Here is a 19,072-nt window from a genome sequence, read left to right as displayed (position 1 = left end):
TACAATTTTAGGATATACATAAAATACAAAACGTAGCTAGGTAGGTAGTACTCGATTTGACACAGTTTCATCATTCACTCACTCGCATATGCATGGGTACAAAGCAGAGGCATTGTCAGGGGTAACAATGCCGCGAAATTTCACATTGCTTATTTTCGGTTGCCCTGACAACATTTTACCCCAGATTTACATTTACCTAGCACATCAAATAATCTTCCCGCGACTTTTTAAACCTCCTTCATTGATCGGCAAAAGAAACAACACTTTTCCAAATTCTCCCAATCATGGAATCGCCGACTGCAATAAATTCAACATCTTCATTATTTGAAGTGTATTTACGATTAAGACCTCCTCCAATATCAACTCAGCAACTGTACCCCACGTTACCAATACCAGAGCGATTTCTTACAGTTGAAGAACCCACTGAAGAAGAACTTGAAGATGGAACGGCATCTCCGACCCACATTACATTGAATCCACCAAATGACAATAGACGCAGGGCAGTGGAGAGATTCGCCTTCACTCGGGTCTTTGAAGAAGAAAGTTCACAATTGGATGTATTTCAAGGAACGGGTGTGCTGTCTTTGGTAGAAGGTGTATTGGGACCAAATGGTGGAGAGGGTAGAGATGGATTACTTGCTACATTGGGTGTCACTGGCTCTGGAAAGGTTGATATCTTGGTTTGATCATGTACAAGTTGAGTATGTGCTAACGTATCTATCGCAGAGTCATACAATTCTTGGTTCTCGGAGTCAACGCGGACTCACACAACTTGCCCTCGATCTACTATTTCGTTCCATTGACAACAACATTCTCGATGTCAATTCGCACCCTGGATTACATGGTTCAATTGCAGCATCAGACCCATCAGAGGCCCAAGTTATGTCTGCGCAGATGTTTTTAGATACATACTACTTCGACCCAGCTTCATCTCGAGGGAGCTCCAGAGCCCCAACACCCCAGGTGGTACGCGTGCCCATTCCCTACCACCCAAGTCCAACCAAATTATATCCATATTTGCCCCCATTCCAGGCAACAGGAAGTCCTAAGAGCATCAGGATCGTAGTCAACCAAGATGAGAGTAAAACACCAGGATGTGCGCCAGTGCCAATTCCAGGAGAATCGACAGTATCGATGACTTCCTTTATTCCCTCATTTATGCAAGCTACTGCAACAGCAGCCAGGAAAATGATTATTGCTAAAACTCCTCAAAAGGGCGATTCTTACCAACCTCCGAGACGAACGATACCTACAAGACCATCGGCTTTGCCAAGCAGTCCGGATATCACAGGAATTGCGGTCGATGTCGATCATCATGCGGAGTATGCGATTTTGATCTCGATGTACGAAGTTTATAATGATAGGATATTCGATCTTCTAACGCCAGCGGCACTAAACAAATCTACAAAGGAATCTAGGAGACGGCCACTACTATTTAAACCTACGGAGCAATCACCCGAACGAAAAGTGGTTGCTGGACTCAGAAAGATTATTTGTGGTAGCATGAAAGATGCTCTCATGGTTTTGGAAGCTGGTCTCAATGAACGAAGAGTTGCAGGAACTAATTCTAACAGTACATCATCTCGGTCTCATGGCTTTTTCTGTGTCGAGGTAAAGAAGAGGAGAAGATCGAGAACGCCAGGCACTTGGGGAGGGAGTTCACTTACAGTGGTAGATTTGGCTGGAAGTGAAAGAGCTAGGGATGCCAAAACCGCTGGTGCTACATTAGCTGAGGCCGGAAAGATTAATGAGAGTTTGATGTATTTAGGGCAATGTTTGCAGATGCAATCAGATTTGGAGAACAACACAAAGGTACGTTGAATTCACTCTTTATCTCAATCTAGGACTTCAAGATCTAATCAAAAGAAAACAGCCAAATCTTGTTCCATTTCGCCAATGCAAACTCACAGAACTTCTTTTCTCAAATTCGTTCCCATCTCATGGCGCAAAACCTTCCACGGTCACCCAACATCATCGAAATCCTCAAAAAGCAATCATGATCGTTACGGCTGATCCATTGGGAGACTTTAATGCAACTTCGCAAATCCTACGGTACTCGGCTTTGGCGAAAGAGATCACGGTTCCAAGAATTCCATCAATCACGGCTACCATTCTCGGATCATCACAATCGTCTGATAGACATCCAAGTTACACCAGCCCTACCTCTCCTACTTTTCCTCGATACCGTGATGGTCCACATCAGACACCTACCGATACTGAACGGGAAACTATGGAGATTGCGGCATTAGAAATTGCACGCATGTCTGAGGAAATCGATGGTTTACGCGGTGAATTAGAACGCGAGTCAAGATTGAGAATGGAAAGTGAAGCACATCTTCAAAGTATGGAAGACAGAATGTTGGAACTAGAGATGGAAATTCGAGAAGAATGCTACGAGGAAATGGAAAGGAGAATCCAAGAAGAAGGTAGAAAGTGGATGATAAGATTAGAGGAGCATGGAGAGAGGGAGGAGGAATGGAGGGATAGGAAGGTAGAAGTCGTGGTTCGAGGTTTAGGTGCAGGCATCGCTGGATTGGCTAGAATGGCTGGGGATGAAAATAAAGAAAATCTGGACGGTGACCCAACGCTCGGACTCGAAATGGAAAATGCAAAGTTGTTGAGGGAAGTTGAGAGATTGAAGAGGGAGTTGAATAGCAGGAGCCCGACAAAACCTCGAAAGCCTTCAAATAGAATCCTGAAGGAGAGCCGAACACATGCTATGGATAAATCAGCATCGCCAATTCCAGATGACGCGCCTGAGAATGAGGGACTGGAATTGCGGGACAGTATGGCGAGATTGAAGGTTGAGGATGACGAGGTTGGAGTTGCCAGAAGTGCGAGTGCAAGATTAAGGATTAAAAAGAGAGATGTAGGTCCAGGAAGCCCGACTAAGAGAGTTAGGAAACTGGCGCCGAGGAAGTGGGATTTTGCTGATGACGATGATTTTTAATTGCGGTCGGAGTAAATGGGATAGACAGTACACGGAGGACTATGGCCTCCTTGTGTGGGATGGTTTGTACTATCAGTCAATCAATCAACGGCGTTTTCTCTTTGAAGGGGATCAACGAATCTGGATAGCATGTCCTGGGCTGGACTGGGTTGGGGTTGGGTCCGAATGGCAGTATTGGATTGGATGCATGGGACTGGATGGGGACTGGAATGCGTAGAATGGAATAATCCTACTGGCCAAAATTGTTTTCGATACCTGTCTGGGATTTATTTTTGGTACTTACTTTTTGTGTAATTTGATAGCTAATTCTTATTCGAATATGATTCTTTTTGAGATGATCGTTATTTTGAGAGGACTTGGTGTGAGGTAAAATTGGGTTGGTAATTTTATGCTCGTGAAATTGTGGTCTACCCAATTCAATTCAAGGTCCTGAGGGTAAATCAAAAAGGAATATGGGGCATAGCTGTAATGGCCCGTGATAGTCCAGGTGGATGAATAAGAGTATGAGAAATCAATGGGAAGCTGAAATCAGGACATGTTGGGTGTCTGTGGATGATCTTAGTAAAGAGCTGGAGGGATGGGGGCAAGCTGGATCTCCATGCACAAGTGATCCTCCTTCAAGATTAGGATAGAAAATGTGTACAATGAGTTGATGGGAAGGGGGTAAAAGTTTTACACTCCAACTTTCAGAGCGGTTTGGGAAAGATCTAAGGTTAACAAATATGCTGGGCCAGGTTGGTGGTGGCCTATGGAGACAGTAGGAGGTGAGTTTTACATACTGCTACCACATCAGGCAACCCCTTATGAACACATTGCGGAATTAGACTCAACAATCTGATTGTCTTCTCTTCCACATTCTGCATCGCTCCAATTCTTGGAATTGCGGGACTTTAGATTGTCCGCGTTGTTTGCGTTGTCCGAAAGCATATCTGATTTCTAATTGATTTCAAATCAAATCAAATCAAATGCTCGTTTTGGGGGGGGGATCGCGAGGCCCTCTATAAATTTCGTTGATTTTCCTTTTCAAATCTGTTCACATACAAAGATCAGTACCTCAATTACGAACACTTTTGAAAGAAATTTCTGAAATTTTCATTAAGGTTAGTCCTAGAATTGATATATTCCCAGTTACTCGTTTTCGGACCAACTCACTTCGATATCTTCAGTCTGAGAATAAAATAGCCAGTTTAGTAAGTTCGGTTAAACTTTCGCGCAGACCACTAGGTAGCTCTAACGGAACAAGTAAAATTAAGATTTCTCAATCCAACGCACCAAAGATGTCTTCGGCGCTCAAAAATGTCACCGTAGTTGGGGCAGCCGGTAAGTTGGGGACCTCGATCCTCGCTAATTTTGACGCCGACCCCAACTTCAATGTTTCTATCCTCTCTCGCAAGTCGTCTAAATCCGTCTTCCCAGCTCATCTCGTTGTTCACCGGGTCAGTGACGAGTATCCAGAACTTTTGGAAGCTTTGAAAGGACAAGATGTGGTCATTTCGACTATATCAAAGGCTGCTGCTGATGTGCAGCAAAAGGCGATTATAGATTCGGCTATCAAAGCCGGTGTGAAACGTTTTGTACCATCTGAGTTTGGAAGCGATACAAGAAATGAAAAGGCTATGAAAATCTTCCCGTTTTTTAAGCATAAGCTGAACACGGTGGAATATTTGAAGAGTAAAGAAAGGGAAGGATTGACTTGGTCTGCGTTTGTCACTGGGCCACCATTTGAACTATATGTGGGAGATAAACTGCATCCCATCCTTTTCGCAAACTGGAACTGATTAATTTGGACAATACGGCTGTGAAACTTACTATGGGCTTCGACTTGAAAGAACAAAAAGCTATCATATACAACGAAGGTAAAGATGCCTATTCAACCACGACAACGGCCTCCGTTGGCACCGCTCTCAAATACGCACTACTTTATCCAGAAGAAACCGTCAATAAGTATCTCTTTATCTCCAGTTTTCATGTTTCGCAAAATCAAATTCTCGCTTCTCTTGAAAAGGCGACAGATAAAAAGTGGGATGTTGCGTATGTTGATGCAGAAGAGAAGAAGAAGATTGGAATTGAGACGATGAAAAAGGGAGATTTTAGTGGCGCGATAGGGTCGATTAGATATGTTAATTCTGTGAAAGGATATGGTGGTGATTATACAGAGTATGAGGAGATGTCGAATAAGTTGCTAGGGGTGCAGGGAGAAGATTTGGATAAGGTTGTGAGGGGAATTGTGGAGGGTTGAACCTGAGTGGGATAGGAGGATGGAGTTTGGATTGTAGGATAGTCTTCAATTGATTGAGCTCAAGAAGAGAAGTGACGAATGTAAATGAATGGGCTGAGACCATGAAAGAGTAGCCGATAATCCTTTTTTCCTTCTATGAAGCATGACAGCCTCACCTTGCCACTATCCCTTGATGATTGATGTTACACCTATAGAGCTACTTAGCTAAGCTTGTTACGAGTGATAGGTAACCAAGAGGTGGTGAGATTGATGAGCTAAGCGGAAGGACTACCTGCAGGCACCAACATGTAACGAAAAGGCATGAAGTTCTAGACCAGCTGGTATAGTGTGACCAATGATCTCTTATTTGCTATCATGGTTGACGACATTATGGATTTTGTGGTAAGATGTCTGTTACACTAATAACCAACGAGGCCTTCACTCTTTCAAATTATGACACCAATCCACACAGTAATGGCTTGAATTGACTTCTTCAGCGGATGATTATAGCCATGCATTGATTTTTGACAATCAATATGTGTAAGGATAATGAAGAATGGGTAAAGTGACAGAGAGACATCAGACACGGGCCCCCTTGCGAAAGTCTACTATGTCTGCAGTGACCAGAATCATTTGATTATTGATAGATACATGCAGATCAAGCAACGGCAAAATGCAACACAACTCGGGAAACTTTCCTCAAAAAGTCGTGGCCACAGGTGACTAATAACGGGGCATATCCATTGCGGAGTCAAGGAGCGACTATCTGAGCCTTGGAATCTATTCCTGGAATTCATTCATGATACCGGCACTCGTTATTGGCCTCGCTTTCCTCGGTACATGACAGTCGACGAAGATGAGGAATCATGTTTCCATGTGACCTGTGGGCAGGGCAATAAGTATCCTTGAGAGCGGACGTAGTCAATCCTTGCCTTTAATTCTATCGTCGTACTCGGCTACGATTAGCTTTAGATGGTGCCCCGCTACCCCACGGGAATAATATATAAATGGGGAGCTAAGTGTTACCCCGCACCACTGCGGATTTACGTCCGCGGTGATCTCGTTACTTCTTCAAGTCTTAGAGTTGATTAATGCCGTGATTTTGTAGTGGTGTTGTTTCAGATTAGTTCTTCATGTTGGCAATATACTAATCATCTTCAATCCTTAACTCCTTAGCATGCGCGGAAAGTTGTGAAGTGAATCCCCATTTATCCGATCGAGTTTACTTTACTCCTCAAATGGCTGGGATTTCAGAAGCTGAGCCCATCTGTCCGAGGATGCTTTGCTCCTCAAATGGCTTGAAGATCTGAGCTGTGGGTACTAGTGCATATAAATTGAGACATTCGACGTGCCATCAAAGACGGAATACAACACTGTCATGTACCCTCTATTCCAAATCAGAACCTTGTATCTTACATTATCAGCTTCTATCTCTTGAGTTTGATAAGCAACAGCCACTTCATGACACCCCTTCAGATTTTCATACATAAATACCGAGGTCACCTTCCATCTTGATTCTCCTGATAGCATTTTTCTCAATAGCAAGCACGTAAGCAATTGATCATGGGCTCATTACAGATTGAAGAAGTAGATGTGCTACTAGTGGGAGCTGGATTTGGCTCTTTTACTATGCTGAATAAGTAGGTCCAACCCCGATATCGAATGCCCAGTTACTGATAAGTCAATAAGGCTTCGGAAGCAAGGACTCAATTGTAAGATTTACGAGAAAGGTTCGAAGAGTGGAGGTATCTGGTACTGGAATTGTTATGTATGTTTCTGGGCATGGTATATAGCTCTGGAGCTAATATGCAATAGCCTGGCGCTCGAGTCGATTCTGATGCCCCAATTTATCAATTATTCGACAAAGAGTTATGGGAGGACTTTACATTCAAAGAGAAATTTCCCGGTGGCAGCGAGATTCGTCGATACTTTGAACACGTTGAAAAGAAATGGGATGTTCGGAAAGACCTTGAGTTCGACAAGCATGTCGACGGAGCTACCTTCGACAAACAACGCAATCAATGGCTTGTGGAATGCTCAGATGGCTCCGAGATTTATTGCCGATGGTTTATACCCTGTATAGGATTTGCATCTCGTCGTTTCACTCCCCCATTTAACGGACTTAGTAATTTCAAAGGGGACATATATCATACAGCGACATGGCCTCAACATGGTGTTAACCTAAAGAACAAACGAGTTGGTCAAATCGGTACTGGAGCGACTGGTATCCAGGTGATACAAACCATTGGACCCGTTGTTAATCATCTTACCGTCTACCAACGAACACCCAACTACGCCTTACCCATGAATCAAGGACTTCTTGACCCAGAAGAAGAGGCCAGAAAGAAGGCCGAGGGCAAGTATGAAGAAGAATTTGAGAAAACACGACATACATTCGCTGGTTTCCCATATACCTTTTTAGAAAAAAACACCTTCGATGATACGCCAGAAGAACGTGAAGCTACCTTCCATGACCTACTGATCAAAAAGGGCGGTTTTCGTTTCTGGCTTAACAATTACAAAGACATACTTTTTGAGCAAGATGCCAATAACGAAGCCTACAACTTTTGGCGCAAATCAGTGCTCAAAAGAATTCCCGACCCCAAAAAACAGAAGCTCTTGGCACCAGAGATTCCACCTCATCCATGGGGAACCAAACGCCCTTCTCTAGAACAAAATATTTATGAAGTTTTCTCTCTGCCACACATTGACATTATCGACATAAACGAATCGCCCATCTTAGAAGTCAGCGAAAAGGGAATCAAAACCAAAGAAGGAGAAGTAGAATTCGACGTTTTAATTCTCGCCACAGGTTTCGACTCCTGTACTGGATCGCTGGCTCAACTCAATATTCAAGGCATAGATGGTAGTACCATTGCCCAGAAATGGAAAGATGGAACACGTACATCTATGGGTATTGCAATGAACAACTTTCCCAACATGTTCTTCCTCTACGGGCCTCAAGCGCCTACTGCCTTCTCGAACGGACCGAGCTGTACCCAATTCCAAGCGGAGTACCTTGCGGACACGATAAAGGGATTACACGAGAAAAATTTAACTTACTTTGAGGCAAGGATTGAAGCGGAGGAGGATTGGAATAGGAGGATGACTGAAGCTTGGAATAAATCTTTGTTTCCGCTGGCAAAAAGCTGGTATCAGGGAGCAAATATTCCTGGAAGGAAGGTTGAGCCGCTCAACTGGTAAGTTTTTCTCCCACATTTTTCTCCTTCCCTTTGTAGATGTTAACATTACCATAGGGCCGGCGGTATGCCAGAGTACACAGCAACATTGGCGAGAAGTAATGAGAATGACTACCAGGGTTGGATCGCAGCATAGCACCTAGTATTCACTTTTGCGCAATCGGACGTGTGGGCACTCACCTGAGAGGTGTAACAAATGGACGGTAGGACGCATAATCAATCTTTTGTCATAGTAATTATTTTTTCGGGCTCCCTTTTTGAGAACTTATTACTTGCCCTTCATCAGGAACAAATTCTCTTTCATAATATGCGTGTATTTGTGTATCAGAACCCCATTCCCGAGTTCATTTTCCTTTCTCTCGCCTGATAGTTACTCGTTTTTATAGAATTGTTCGCTCTGCATCTACTCCTTTAGACCACTAGCGGGTATACCAGAATCATGGAATACCTACTTGTGTGAGACGACACATCTATTCTTCAGTCAAAACCCCCAGATGACGAGGTCAGTATACTTGATCAGCATGAATGATATGTACAGATTTCTCATTTAAGAATGCGACTTCAGGTTTTGATTCCTAAAAAGAAACTGTTCCACGCTGCATCAATGCTCATAATGTTACAGAACAGTGATGTCCTATGGAGCACCTCCATCGAATCCAGATCTTCTTTCGTTATGTATGGTTTTTCTATGAGGATAACAGTCTTTTTCGGGCCGCGCTTGGCTTTGAGCGCTTTAGAAGCACTGAGTATCCCTACATATACTTTATATCAAGATTTGGCATTCATTTGAGTGACTTTACGCTTGATGAGAGACAGCCTCTGCGCCCGCTGAAAAGGCGCCACGATCCTTTCACATAGGCTACGGCATGGCCAAGGTTTGGAAGCTTGATGCACGTTGTTCGCAATTTTCAGTTCGCACGGCTTGAGAAACATTCGGCGCACTTCGCTCTTCGATCAAACCAATGTTAATACTGAAGACGGTCAGTAAGTAGTTGTTGATGGTTGAATCAGATAAGCACGTGATGATACCCCGCGTGCATGTGACTACATTGTAAGGCCAGGCTTTATCGGGACAGCGAAGACGGGAAATTCAGCCTATGATAGGCATCACAAAATTGTTACACATAACTGAGGCTGAGCGGCATTGAGTATGACGAATCAAATGGAAAAGACATTTTGATCCCTACCATTTGAACCTCAATTGGACTGACCGAGTATCACGTGTCGTACACATTGGTTGCCTGCCAAGGAAATGTTTGGCTGCAGTGTGTCAATGGATAAATAACCGATTTCCCCACTATGTGCACGTCCCTACTACGTGCACGACTTTGGAAATATCAACATTATGGCTTCAAACATCGATGATATGCCTTTAGAGGCTCGTATAGAGCTTGCATTAGATCATTTGAAAGGGGTTCAAGCTCCTAAATACACCCAGACAGCTAATTTCTTCAAAATTGATCGATCCACGCTCTCCCGGCGGCATAGAGGTAAAACCACCTCGAGAAAACAGTTCCTCTCCGATACGAAACAAGCGCTTTCTAGTGATCAGGAGGAGGTTTTAATTGATCAAATCAACAAGCTGACACAGAGATCTATCCCTCCTACAAGCCGCATAGTCAGAAACCTTGCAGAAGAGATCCTAGGCAGAGAGGTGGGAAAGAACTGGACTAGCAATTTTGTCAAGAGGCATTCAACACGTCTTAAAAGTCGGTATCTCCGTTGCATTGATAATTTGCGTGTGAAAGCCGATAATGTTGCTATATTTGATTACTTTTATGATCTGGTTTGAGCTATTTTCTATTGTTGTTGATCTTTATTACCTAAAACGCTCTTGCTAATACCCCTCTTTTTTTAATTTAGTTGATAAAAGTGACCATAAAATACGATATACGGCCGAGAGATATATACAATTGGGACGAGAAGGGCTTTATGATCGGTATGGGGAGGACTATGAAGAGGATAATGAGTGCTAGCGCCTATAATAGAGGCAGAGTGACAAAAGCTAGGCAAGATGGATCAAGAGAGTTTATTACTCTACTGGCAGCTATATGTGCTGATGGGACAGCTCTCCCTCCCGCTCTTATTTATAAAGGAGACTCAGGGGATCTACAAAATACATGGGTTCAGGATGTAGGGGAGAAGGATAAAGCCTATTTTGGAGCCTCAAGCAATGGGTGGTCGTCGAATGCTTTTGGCCTATATTGGCTTATAAACGTATTCGACCCTGCTACACGTCGAAAAGCAGGTGGAAGATATCGTCTACTTATTGTCGATGGTCACTCTAGTCATGTCAATATGGAATTCCTTTCAAAATGCGATGAATTAAAGATTATTGTCTTAATTCTCCCCCCTCATTCTACACATCGACTACAGCCTCTCGACGTTGGAACCTTCGGTGCCCTTTCAACGAATTACAGTACATTATTGAATGATTTGATGCACAATAGCGGGGGAATTGTTGGTATGACAAAGCGCATGTTTTGGGGCATATTTAAAAAGGCTTGGGAGCTCACTTGTACGAGGCATAATATCTTACGATCCTTCGAAAAAACGGGCATATATCCTATGAATAGGAGTCTTACGATCGACTGTATTGCTCCGGAAGCTCCTTCTACGCCACCTACATCATTTAAAACTCGCAGGGATGCTCTTGCTACACCGTATACGTCAAAAGCGATGCGTAGAATGAAATTAGAATTTCGTCGCGCTCCCACCCATGAGATCACTTTAAAGCTTTTTAAGGCTGCAACTACATTAGGAGCTGAAGCTTCTATACAGGGGCATAGATCTAAAGGTTTAGAAGAGGCTCTAAAGCTTGAAAAAAGGAAAAGAGCTCGTTCAAAGCGTTTAAATCTCATTGGAGAGGAGGGGAATGGTGCGTTTTTATGGTCACCCTCTGCTATTATTAAAGCTAGAGCGTATCAAGAAGATAAAGCACTTAAAGAGGAGCAAGAGAAGGAAGCTAAGCTTCAAATAAAAGCTGAAAAGAAAGCTGAGAAGGAACGGAAGGAGATTGAGACGAAAGAGAGAGTATTGCAGAGGGAGGTTGATCGTCAGATTGCACGTGATGCGAAAGAGGAGGTTAAAAAGACTCTAAAATCAACGAAATCTCCAATCAAAAGAGATAAAAAGTTCCCCAAAGCTTCTTCTACTATAGATCTAACATCAACAAAGACTATAGAGCTCTCTGATGCTGTAGAGGCTAATAATTCGAAGGAGAAGGAGGAGGAGGTCATATTGCGATCTAGTAGAGGGCGAGCACTACGAGTTCCATCGAAATTCAAAATCTGAAGATTTTATTATGTTTTTAGATAGTATTATATCTTGTCATTTATCAATTAAATTGCTAGCTCTTTATCTTATAAATTGGAATTGTTATTAATTTTTAAAGTGATTCAAAATGGGTGATCAAGATCGTGCATATAGCAGGGACGTGCACGTAGTAGGGAAATCGGTTATATATATTGAGGCCTCTTCGCGCCCTCGCGACCTTTTTTTCCTTTCCTTACCACACCATTCGGGTCGACTACCAACACTCAAGAATCACATTACTGTCACTTAGTACAATTTTGAGATTTCTTCCGAGACCCTGTCAATCTTTCGTTTTGTGTGTCAATTCAATCACCTTTCTTTCCCTACCCTCACATCCAAATACTGATTTCGACACTCATTCAATTACCCTCCAAGTCCATATATCGATCAATTCACAATACACCCGAAGCAGCCATGTTCAAGCGTTCCCATAGATCGAATGATCGTGTGGAAAAGAACATTAAATTGAAGAAATCATATAGGGATCCCGCAAAATTGTCGAAATTGCAGAAGTCGTTCGATCAAAGCTCGCAAGACTCACCCAACGCGATGTAAGACAGGCTGATCATGTTGTTGAATACGAATTCTGGCTTGAGTTGAATTTCAACTGACGGGATATCACTATAGTAGCTTGACCTCACCAATTGTAACATTTACAGTTGGTAAGGAAGGACGACTGTTTGCGGCGCATGAAGATGTACTCTCCTTGTCTCCATACTTTGCGACGGCAATGAGAGGACAATTCTTCGAGGCGCAGAGTAAGAGGATCACTTTACCCGATGAAGAACCTGAAATCTTCTCCTGTGTTCTCGAATACCTCTACGTATGTCTACCGATGACGTAAAATGCACAGTGGTCATCTCGGTGATACTGACAAATTTACAGAAGGGTGACTATTATCCACGTTTGATTCACAACAAACGCCGAAACTCTTGGGAGCTTGAGGATGCAAACCATTCACCCAACCCCGAAAATATAGGTGGCCGCGGGTCGGTAGAGGCTACAAGTTATATATCCAGCGTGGGAGAACACCTTCTAAAGGATACTGTCATATACTGCGCTGCGGAGAAATATGGTCTCGAGGAACTCAAACGTGTTGCTCTTCGGAAGCAAGGCTTACAGAGTGGAATCGAGGTTGCTACAATTCTTCGCAGTGCTCGGTATGCTTATGACAACACGCCAGATACGGACTCTAAACTACGCGCTCATTATCTTGCCTTGATTATCAGATGTCGTAAGACATTTAAGAGGAGCGGAACCATGCAGACAGAAATGGAGAGTGGCGGTAAACTTTTTTTTGACCTTTTCGTGGCATTATGCAATCATGTGGATGACATTGTGGATATTGGGTCAGCCCTTTCCTCCCTTTTCCATGAACTACTGACCTACTCTCTCACAGGCTTACTGACTTCTAAGTTAGAAATTCCAAATCTCCAAAAACCATCTGAAGTGCTGTATATTCCATGCTAGGTATTTCGGCACGGCGTCAGTTGTTTTTGAGATTGATCATATATCTCCATCAAATTTGGTACCCGTTTCGGAAATTTTTGCGATGCTTGCACCAAATTCCTCCGCTTCGACACTGAGGTTGGCCACCTTTTTGATGATACACGAGATTAATTTTCTATCCTTTTCTCAGTCATACCCCTTGCTATCTCGCTTCGATGTTGTTCTTTTTAGCGGAAGGAACTCGCGTTTGCTTTTTCTTTGCTTTCTGTACTGTTTTGCTATCAAACCTCACAAATTGCTTAACTTACTCTGTGGGTATGTTACTCGTCGCTATTGGAATTGAAAAGGAAATGGTATAGATGGATCTACTGGTCGGGCGACTTCTTCGCACCACTTTTTATTATTTCTGTTGGGATGCATGGAGATGCTGTAGCTTTAGTTGTGTGCATGATCTTGATGATTGTGTATGGGCGGTCCCTAGTGGATGCGCCAGCCTAGGCCCTCGTCAGGGCAATATAATGAGAGATTTGGCCACCTCAATCATAACCTCTAAATGCGTGAAGTAATTGCTTCAAATTCTATTAGTCCTGCCTTTGCTATGCTATATTCTTACAAAGCTTGCAATCATTTTCATCTCGGTGGGAGGTATGATGTATTCACATTATCTTAACTCAGAGTGTATACATGGAACTAGTAAAAGAGTATCGGGGCACAATCCACACCGTCAACAATTTGACTAAGTTCGATTTAAAAGAATGTACCTAAGCTCAAGCAAACTGACCATGCATTAGAATGATTTTGATGAATTTTGTTTTTGGCTATATAATCCGAAGTCATATAATCGAGAGTCATGAAGCCAAGAATAACGTCAGCGAGAAAGGAGGAGGAAATACACGTAGCGCGCTCTCTCGCCCCGAGACGGCCCCTCGAGTTTCAGGCTCTGTGTGCATTGCACACGCCATATGGATGGAATATTGATACCATCGAGCCATCCTAGGCCGAACACGACGAAGGCCCAGTATAGCCATGTGCAAGTCCACTTACATCACCAATCTGCCAATCGGAAGGGCGCCATCAAGGTGGTAGATTATGGCCCGAACATTAACCTTTTCTATGCATCCTGGAATGTCGGACCTTCATGCGACGAGAGGCTGAACTGTCAACAACATGACGTCAATGTCAATTATGTCGTATATATACCTACACATCTAGCATTTCATTGATGATAGTTCTGCTTCGTGCAACAGATAATATAGTGATTGTTAAATCCCCTTCTGACACATACGATCATAGACTGAAGAGAATTGGGCATCCCGTCCGCTCTGCCATACACAAGCTTCAGATCGGTGAATTAGTAGTTGGGTGGGTGACCACCAGCGAATCCCCACTGTTGTATGTTTTCACTTGTCATTTTTTTAATTTTTGCCCCTCTCTAGAAGGGTAGCTACATCATGTCCCAAGCGCAGACCATTCACCAAAGTCTCTCTACCGAGGTCCACCTTTCCGTACTCAGGCCAGAGGCAGTATCATCATCACAAAACATACCATCTTGCACCCTATCTGACCCATCGTCATCTCCTCTTGAATCAACATCGAATTTTGCCCTGATCCTGAGAATTACATCATCAATCCTTGCTTTTTTCACCGCCGGTCTCAATGATGGTAGTCTCGGTTCTCTCATCCCTTACATATTAGACACATATTCACTTTCCACATCATCCATCGCTCTTCTATATCTCTCCTGCTTTTTCGGCTGGGTATTTGCGGCAATTAGTATTCCCTTTCTCCAAACCCATCTACGTCTGGGTATTGGTGGGATACTACTTCTAGGTGCAAGTTTGCAACTTTTGACTCAATTCATAAGAATCTGGGGATCTCCATGGCCATTATTCGTAGTGAGCTTTGGCCTGGCGGCACTAGGTCAAGCATACCAAGATGCTCAAGCAAATGCTTATATAGCCCAGGTTGGCGACAAGGCACATCGGTGGCTGGGTGTGATACACGCGGCGTATAGTGTGGGGTGTTTGCTTGGTCCATTGGCTGTAACTGGCATTGCAACTGCCAAGCCGGTGCATTGGATGGAGAGTTATGGGGCTTTGGCTGGAGTTGCAGGCTTGAATGTTTGTGTGGTGGCTTGGGCCTTTGCAAGAGATATATTGATCAAAACGCGGCATGATCAGGATAGTGAAGAACCAGGTGAACAGAGTGACCATGCAAGAAGAGGAAATGCAATGTGGAGAGATATCGGGGAAGTGCTGAGAGACAAGAGTGTCTGGATTATCAGTTTTTTCTTTTTCTTTCATTTGGGTAGCGTCATAACCATCGGCGGTTGGCTAGTGACCTACCTTCTTACTCTCGCGCCCAATTCAGGAATCCAAGCCCCATCGATTGGCTACCTTCCCACTCTCTTCTACGCAGGAAATGCACTCGGTCGTCTCTTCCTCATCGAACCTACTCATCGATTCGGTGAGAAGCCAATGATCCTCCTCTATTCCTTCCTATGCATTATTCTACAGATAATTAGCTGGAGACTCTCTAGTCTAATTGGCAGTATCGTCATCGTATGTTTACTCGGGTTCCTTCTGGGACCATTTTTCCCAGCAGCAATTACACATACCAAGCTACTTCTTCCTTCGAGAATCATTACACCTGCCTTGAGTATAATTTTTGTGATTGCTCAAGCCGGTGGAAATATATTCCCAGCTGTGACTGGTATTTTGGCTGCGAATTTGGACGGTGGGGACGGGAGAGGAGCTAGAGTTTTGCAACCAGTCGTTTTAGGGTTGCTGGGGGGTATGATGGGGGCTTGGTGGTTTGTTCCGGGGTTTGTAAGGAGGAGTGAGTAGTCTGGTATGATGCCAGGGTGGTATCGTCGTTTGGATTGCTATGGAAGATAATGAACTTATAACGATGTAAGATTGCGGATGACCTATGGCACTTTCTAGCCTCGAATGTCCCCAATTAGAGCTAGCAATAAATCGACTTGTCACGAAGCTCAAATCACTATGACCTATAATCCGATTTTTGCTGGCTTCTTATCACATGAATTGGGGGCTGATGCTATTCTGCGCTGTAAGATTGAGGCTTATCCCGACCCCTGCACTCGGTGAAGTCAGCTTTCTTATAGATTTCCTTCAACGCTTGTGACCTTTACAGTTTCGACGTCAAATAAAAGTCATTTCTTCGCGCATGGAATTCTCGTACTCTGAGTTTTAGCTGCAAAATTTGCTCGAACGAATCGAGTAACATGGGTCCTAAAATGCCGGACAGTGTTGCAGAAATTGACAACCCATGTTATGATTATTTCTATGCACACAACAACCAGATTAATTATTTGGAAATTCTACAATGTCCTTCTCAGCCTGTTCGAAGATTGGAGGGTGAATTAAAAGATGATATATCTCTAGAACACTGGCTGGCAAAGGTTGGCTAACTTATCAGTCCAAATTCTTTGAGAGCGACGAATAGGGTTATGTACTGACTCGCACTAGGATCTAACTGCCGATGGTAATCAACCTGAAAGTGGTGTCCGCATTCTGTATGTACAGTTCTCATTTGAATTTTTTATTGTCCAGATCTTTCAAGACTTGTTCGATTGCCCGGACTTCGGTGTGATATAAACGGATTATTGAAGTTTCTTACCAGGTGCACTTCTCAGATCATCTTGCTGTTGTCTCTGTTTTGGATGATTGAACACTCCTTAAATCAAAGATTTTGCAGTCGGGACTATTGACAGCACAGTCTTGCTTGAGTCTGGTGGCTAATTCGTGTAGCACTGGCAAAGGCTGGAGCAACGCAAATGCTACATCACCGGACGATTGGTCACCAGCTTTGCTCTTCAGCAAATGTTCCTATTCCACGATATTATCTGCTTCGTCCTTCAATATTCCAAGCAACCTCCTCCGAATCCACGATAGTTTGATCACTCGATCCTTCAAAACTTCTACAGGCTGTAAAAACGAAACAACCCTAACTTTCAAGCTCGGATCTTCCATGAACAATTGGGATCTCCTTACCTTGACTAAAAGCTATAGCACTGGCATAACCACTGGAATTTTTCTTGTGCATGAGGACAGAGATATTGTTCCTTTACCATTCAACGTCGATTCCTATCTGGGAGTTGATCAACCTTGGTGTATCGCTCGGCTATTCATACGCCATAAACTAGAGCGATTAGATGCCAGACTCTACAATACGAGTGTTGATATCGACGCAATCGAAAGTGCTACTGATAAACACAATAGATGGGCTGACACCGACAAAATACAAAATTCCAACAATCAAGATGATGAAAACGAAGTTTCCTTGATAGATCCATTAAACATAGATTTCATGGGTACGACTACTGAATTGAGCAAAGCAGAGCACATTGTCGCTGGAAATTCAGTTTGTATCAGAGGATTACTGTTAGCAACAAAAGTGCTAGATGAGCTGGATCAGGAAAGGAAGCAGACGACTGAAGAATTGAGGGATCACTGTGAGCATATGCTTTTAAAGATTGAGTATCTACAGATGAGAATGGATGCTTTACTATCTGTCGCGAGTTTCTTGAATGATCCGCCATCGTCTAGTCCAGCTATTTACCTTTGGTTTAAAGATTCAACAATTCCAAGCAGAAGCCTCTGCTCGTCGTGCCGTATTCTTGACGAAAGCTTCAACCGACCTCGCAAAAGCGAGTAGGAAGGATAGCGAAGTCATAAAAACCATAGCTATAGACACAAAATGAGACTCAAAGGCCATGAAAACAATCGCTATTCTAGGAATGGTTTTCCTGCCCGGAACTTTCATCGCAGTGCGTCACTCGTACTCCTCACTTCACTGTTGCTAACTTTCAATAAAGTCAATCTTTGCAATGCCAGTGTTCACTTGGACACCTGAAGGCTCCATTATAATACAAGAAGACTTTGGATATTACTGGGCTGTCACAGTTCCGTTGACATTGATAATATTGGTGGCCTGGGGTGTAAGCATGGTGATTCCACATCGCCACAAAGGGGTATTAAGCGATGATATTGAACTGGAGAGTCTTAGCCACATCTCAATTAACAAAAGACCGACAAATAATATACTCAGACCTTCAAATTCATTAAGTTGGAGTCGAGAAATTTCAATTGACGGCGCGAGATCACAAATTTTTTTCACGCCATAGTCAAAGATCCTCGAATCACGGAGCCAGACTTTCTGCCCGGAGTTTGAGGAATTCTGCGAGCAGTTGACGAATTCTGAACGATAACCGAAGCAGATCGCGAGAACCGGTGAGAGCATCTGGCGTAGGTCAATTGACATCGGATGATAGCCATAGAATTATTTCACACAATCCGCAACAATGAATTGGAGGGCAGAAGGCCACTTGGTGGATATTGACTTCTCAGTGAATATAATTAGCTCTAATGGGGGGTTTCAGTCTTCCAGATCAGATTCGATAATCAAACGTTCCTTCAGATTTGAAACCTAGAAAATGTAGGTTCTTGTGTGATTTGTAACGTACAAAGCGTGCTTTTTATGTTTTTATTCCTCTCCGCTCTCGCGAATTTGCCCCTTCATCTGAACCGAAAGGGTTCCGCGCACTGCTGGACGACCATCATTAAACATGGCCATCGGCCGAGAAGTTCGAATGATAGTCCACACCTCCTGATTGCACTTGCAAAGGTACTGGGAGTTATGGTCTGATATATCTGTCCAATAAACCAATACCGCATCTCGAGAGTAACTCCAAAGAATTCATCCCGGTGGAGACACTAATATTGTTATTCACTAAACATTGTGGGCCAAGACGGCTTTGATAATTCTTTATATCCTTGATACTTTCGATTTTCAATACATTCAATTCGATTCAGCCGACAATAACAAAAAAGATCAACTTTTGTAACACAATACACCTCCTTGCTCCGATTATGGAAAGAGAATATTCGCTACTATTTCATCAATTGATTCTGTTCC

The 19,072-nt window shown here is 43.3% G+C and overlaps 6 protein-coding genes across 6 annotated transcripts; all 6 read left to right on the top strand.

Annotated features, from left to right (window-relative positions):
* Window positions 1-284: 284 nt before the first annotated feature.
* Window positions 285-2,950, top strand: EAE97_002791 (uncharacterized protein; the record flags this gene model as incomplete). The annotated part of the gene is made up of 3 exons (XM_038873303.1): window positions 285-668; window positions 727-1,812; window positions 1,874-2,950. 3 exons carry the CDS (start codon window positions 285-287, stop codon window positions 2,948-2,950), a joined length of 2,547 nt encoding a protein of 848 aa, XP_038736509.1.
* Window positions 2,951-4,227: 1,277 nt separating this feature from the next.
* Window positions 4,228-5,189, top strand: EAE97_002790 (uncharacterized protein; the record flags this gene model as incomplete). The annotated part of the gene is made up of 3 exons (XM_038873302.1): window positions 4,228-4,683; window positions 4,807-4,886; window positions 4,913-5,189. The coding sequence occupies 3 exons, from the start codon at window positions 4,228-4,230 to the stop codon at window positions 5,187-5,189; spliced, it is 813 nt and encodes a 270-aa protein (XP_038736508.1).
* Window positions 5,190-6,731: 1,542 nt separating this feature from the next.
* Window positions 6,732-8,504, top strand: EAE97_002789 (uncharacterized protein; the record flags this gene model as incomplete). The annotated part of the gene is made up of 4 exons (XM_038873301.1): window positions 6,732-6,808; window positions 6,858-6,936; window positions 6,984-8,368; window positions 8,426-8,504. The coding sequence occupies 4 exons, from the start codon at window positions 6,732-6,734 to the stop codon at window positions 8,502-8,504; spliced, it is 1,620 nt and encodes a 539-aa protein (XP_038736507.1).
* A 3,309-nt stretch (window positions 8,505-11,813) lies between these two features.
* EAE97_002788 (uncharacterized protein) lies at window positions 11,814-13,672 on the top strand. Its single transcript, XM_038873300.1, has 4 exons — window positions 11,814-12,234; window positions 12,311-12,506; window positions 12,569-13,032; window positions 13,104-13,672. Exons 1-4 carry the CDS (start codon window positions 12,098-12,100, stop codon window positions 13,129-13,131), a joined length of 825 nt encoding a protein of 274 aa, XP_038736506.1. The 5' UTR covers window positions 11,814-12,097; the 3' UTR covers window positions 13,132-13,672.
* Window positions 13,673-14,583: 911 nt separating this feature from the next.
* Window positions 14,584-16,097, top strand: EAE97_002787 (uncharacterized protein; the record flags this gene model as incomplete). The annotated part of the gene is made up of 2 exons (XM_038873299.1): window positions 14,584-15,960; window positions 16,050-16,097. The coding sequence occupies 2 exons, from the start codon at window positions 14,584-14,586 to the stop codon at window positions 16,095-16,097; spliced, it is 1,425 nt and encodes a 474-aa protein (XP_038736505.1).
* Window positions 16,098-16,379: 282 nt separating this feature from the next.
* Window positions 16,380-18,281, top strand: EAE97_002786 (uncharacterized protein; the record flags this gene model as incomplete). Its single annotated transcript, XM_038873298.1, has 6 exons — window positions 16,380-16,556; window positions 16,624-16,670; window positions 16,906-17,609; window positions 17,704-17,808; window positions 17,860-17,924; window positions 17,973-18,281. 6 exons carry the CDS (start codon window positions 16,380-16,382, stop codon window positions 18,279-18,281), a joined length of 1,407 nt encoding a protein of 468 aa, XP_038736504.1.
* Window positions 18,282-19,072: the final 791 nt, after the last annotated feature.

Source organism: Botrytis byssoidea (genome assembly GCF_014898295.1).
Source record: "Botrytis byssoidea strain MUCL 94 chromosome Unknown BBYS_004, whole genome shotgun sequence".
Lineage (NCBI taxonomy): Eukaryota > Fungi > Ascomycota > Leotiomycetes > Helotiales > Sclerotiniaceae > Botrytis > Botrytis byssoidea.
This window is presented reverse-complemented; position numbering and strand designations above follow the sequence as displayed.

Coding starts and splice junctions, on each gene's coding strand:
- EAE97_002788 (XM_038873300.1), top strand. CDS start 12,098: ATGTTCAAGCGTTCCCATAGATCGAATGATCGTGTGGAAAAGAACATT. Junction 12,235..12,310: donor CAAGACTCACCCAACGCGAT/GTAAGACAGGCT, acceptor ATATCACTATAG/TAGCTTGACCTCACCAATTG. Junction 12,507..12,568: donor GTGTTCTCGAATACCTCTAC/GTATGTCTACCG, acceptor ACAAATTTACAG/AAGGGTGACTATTATCCACG.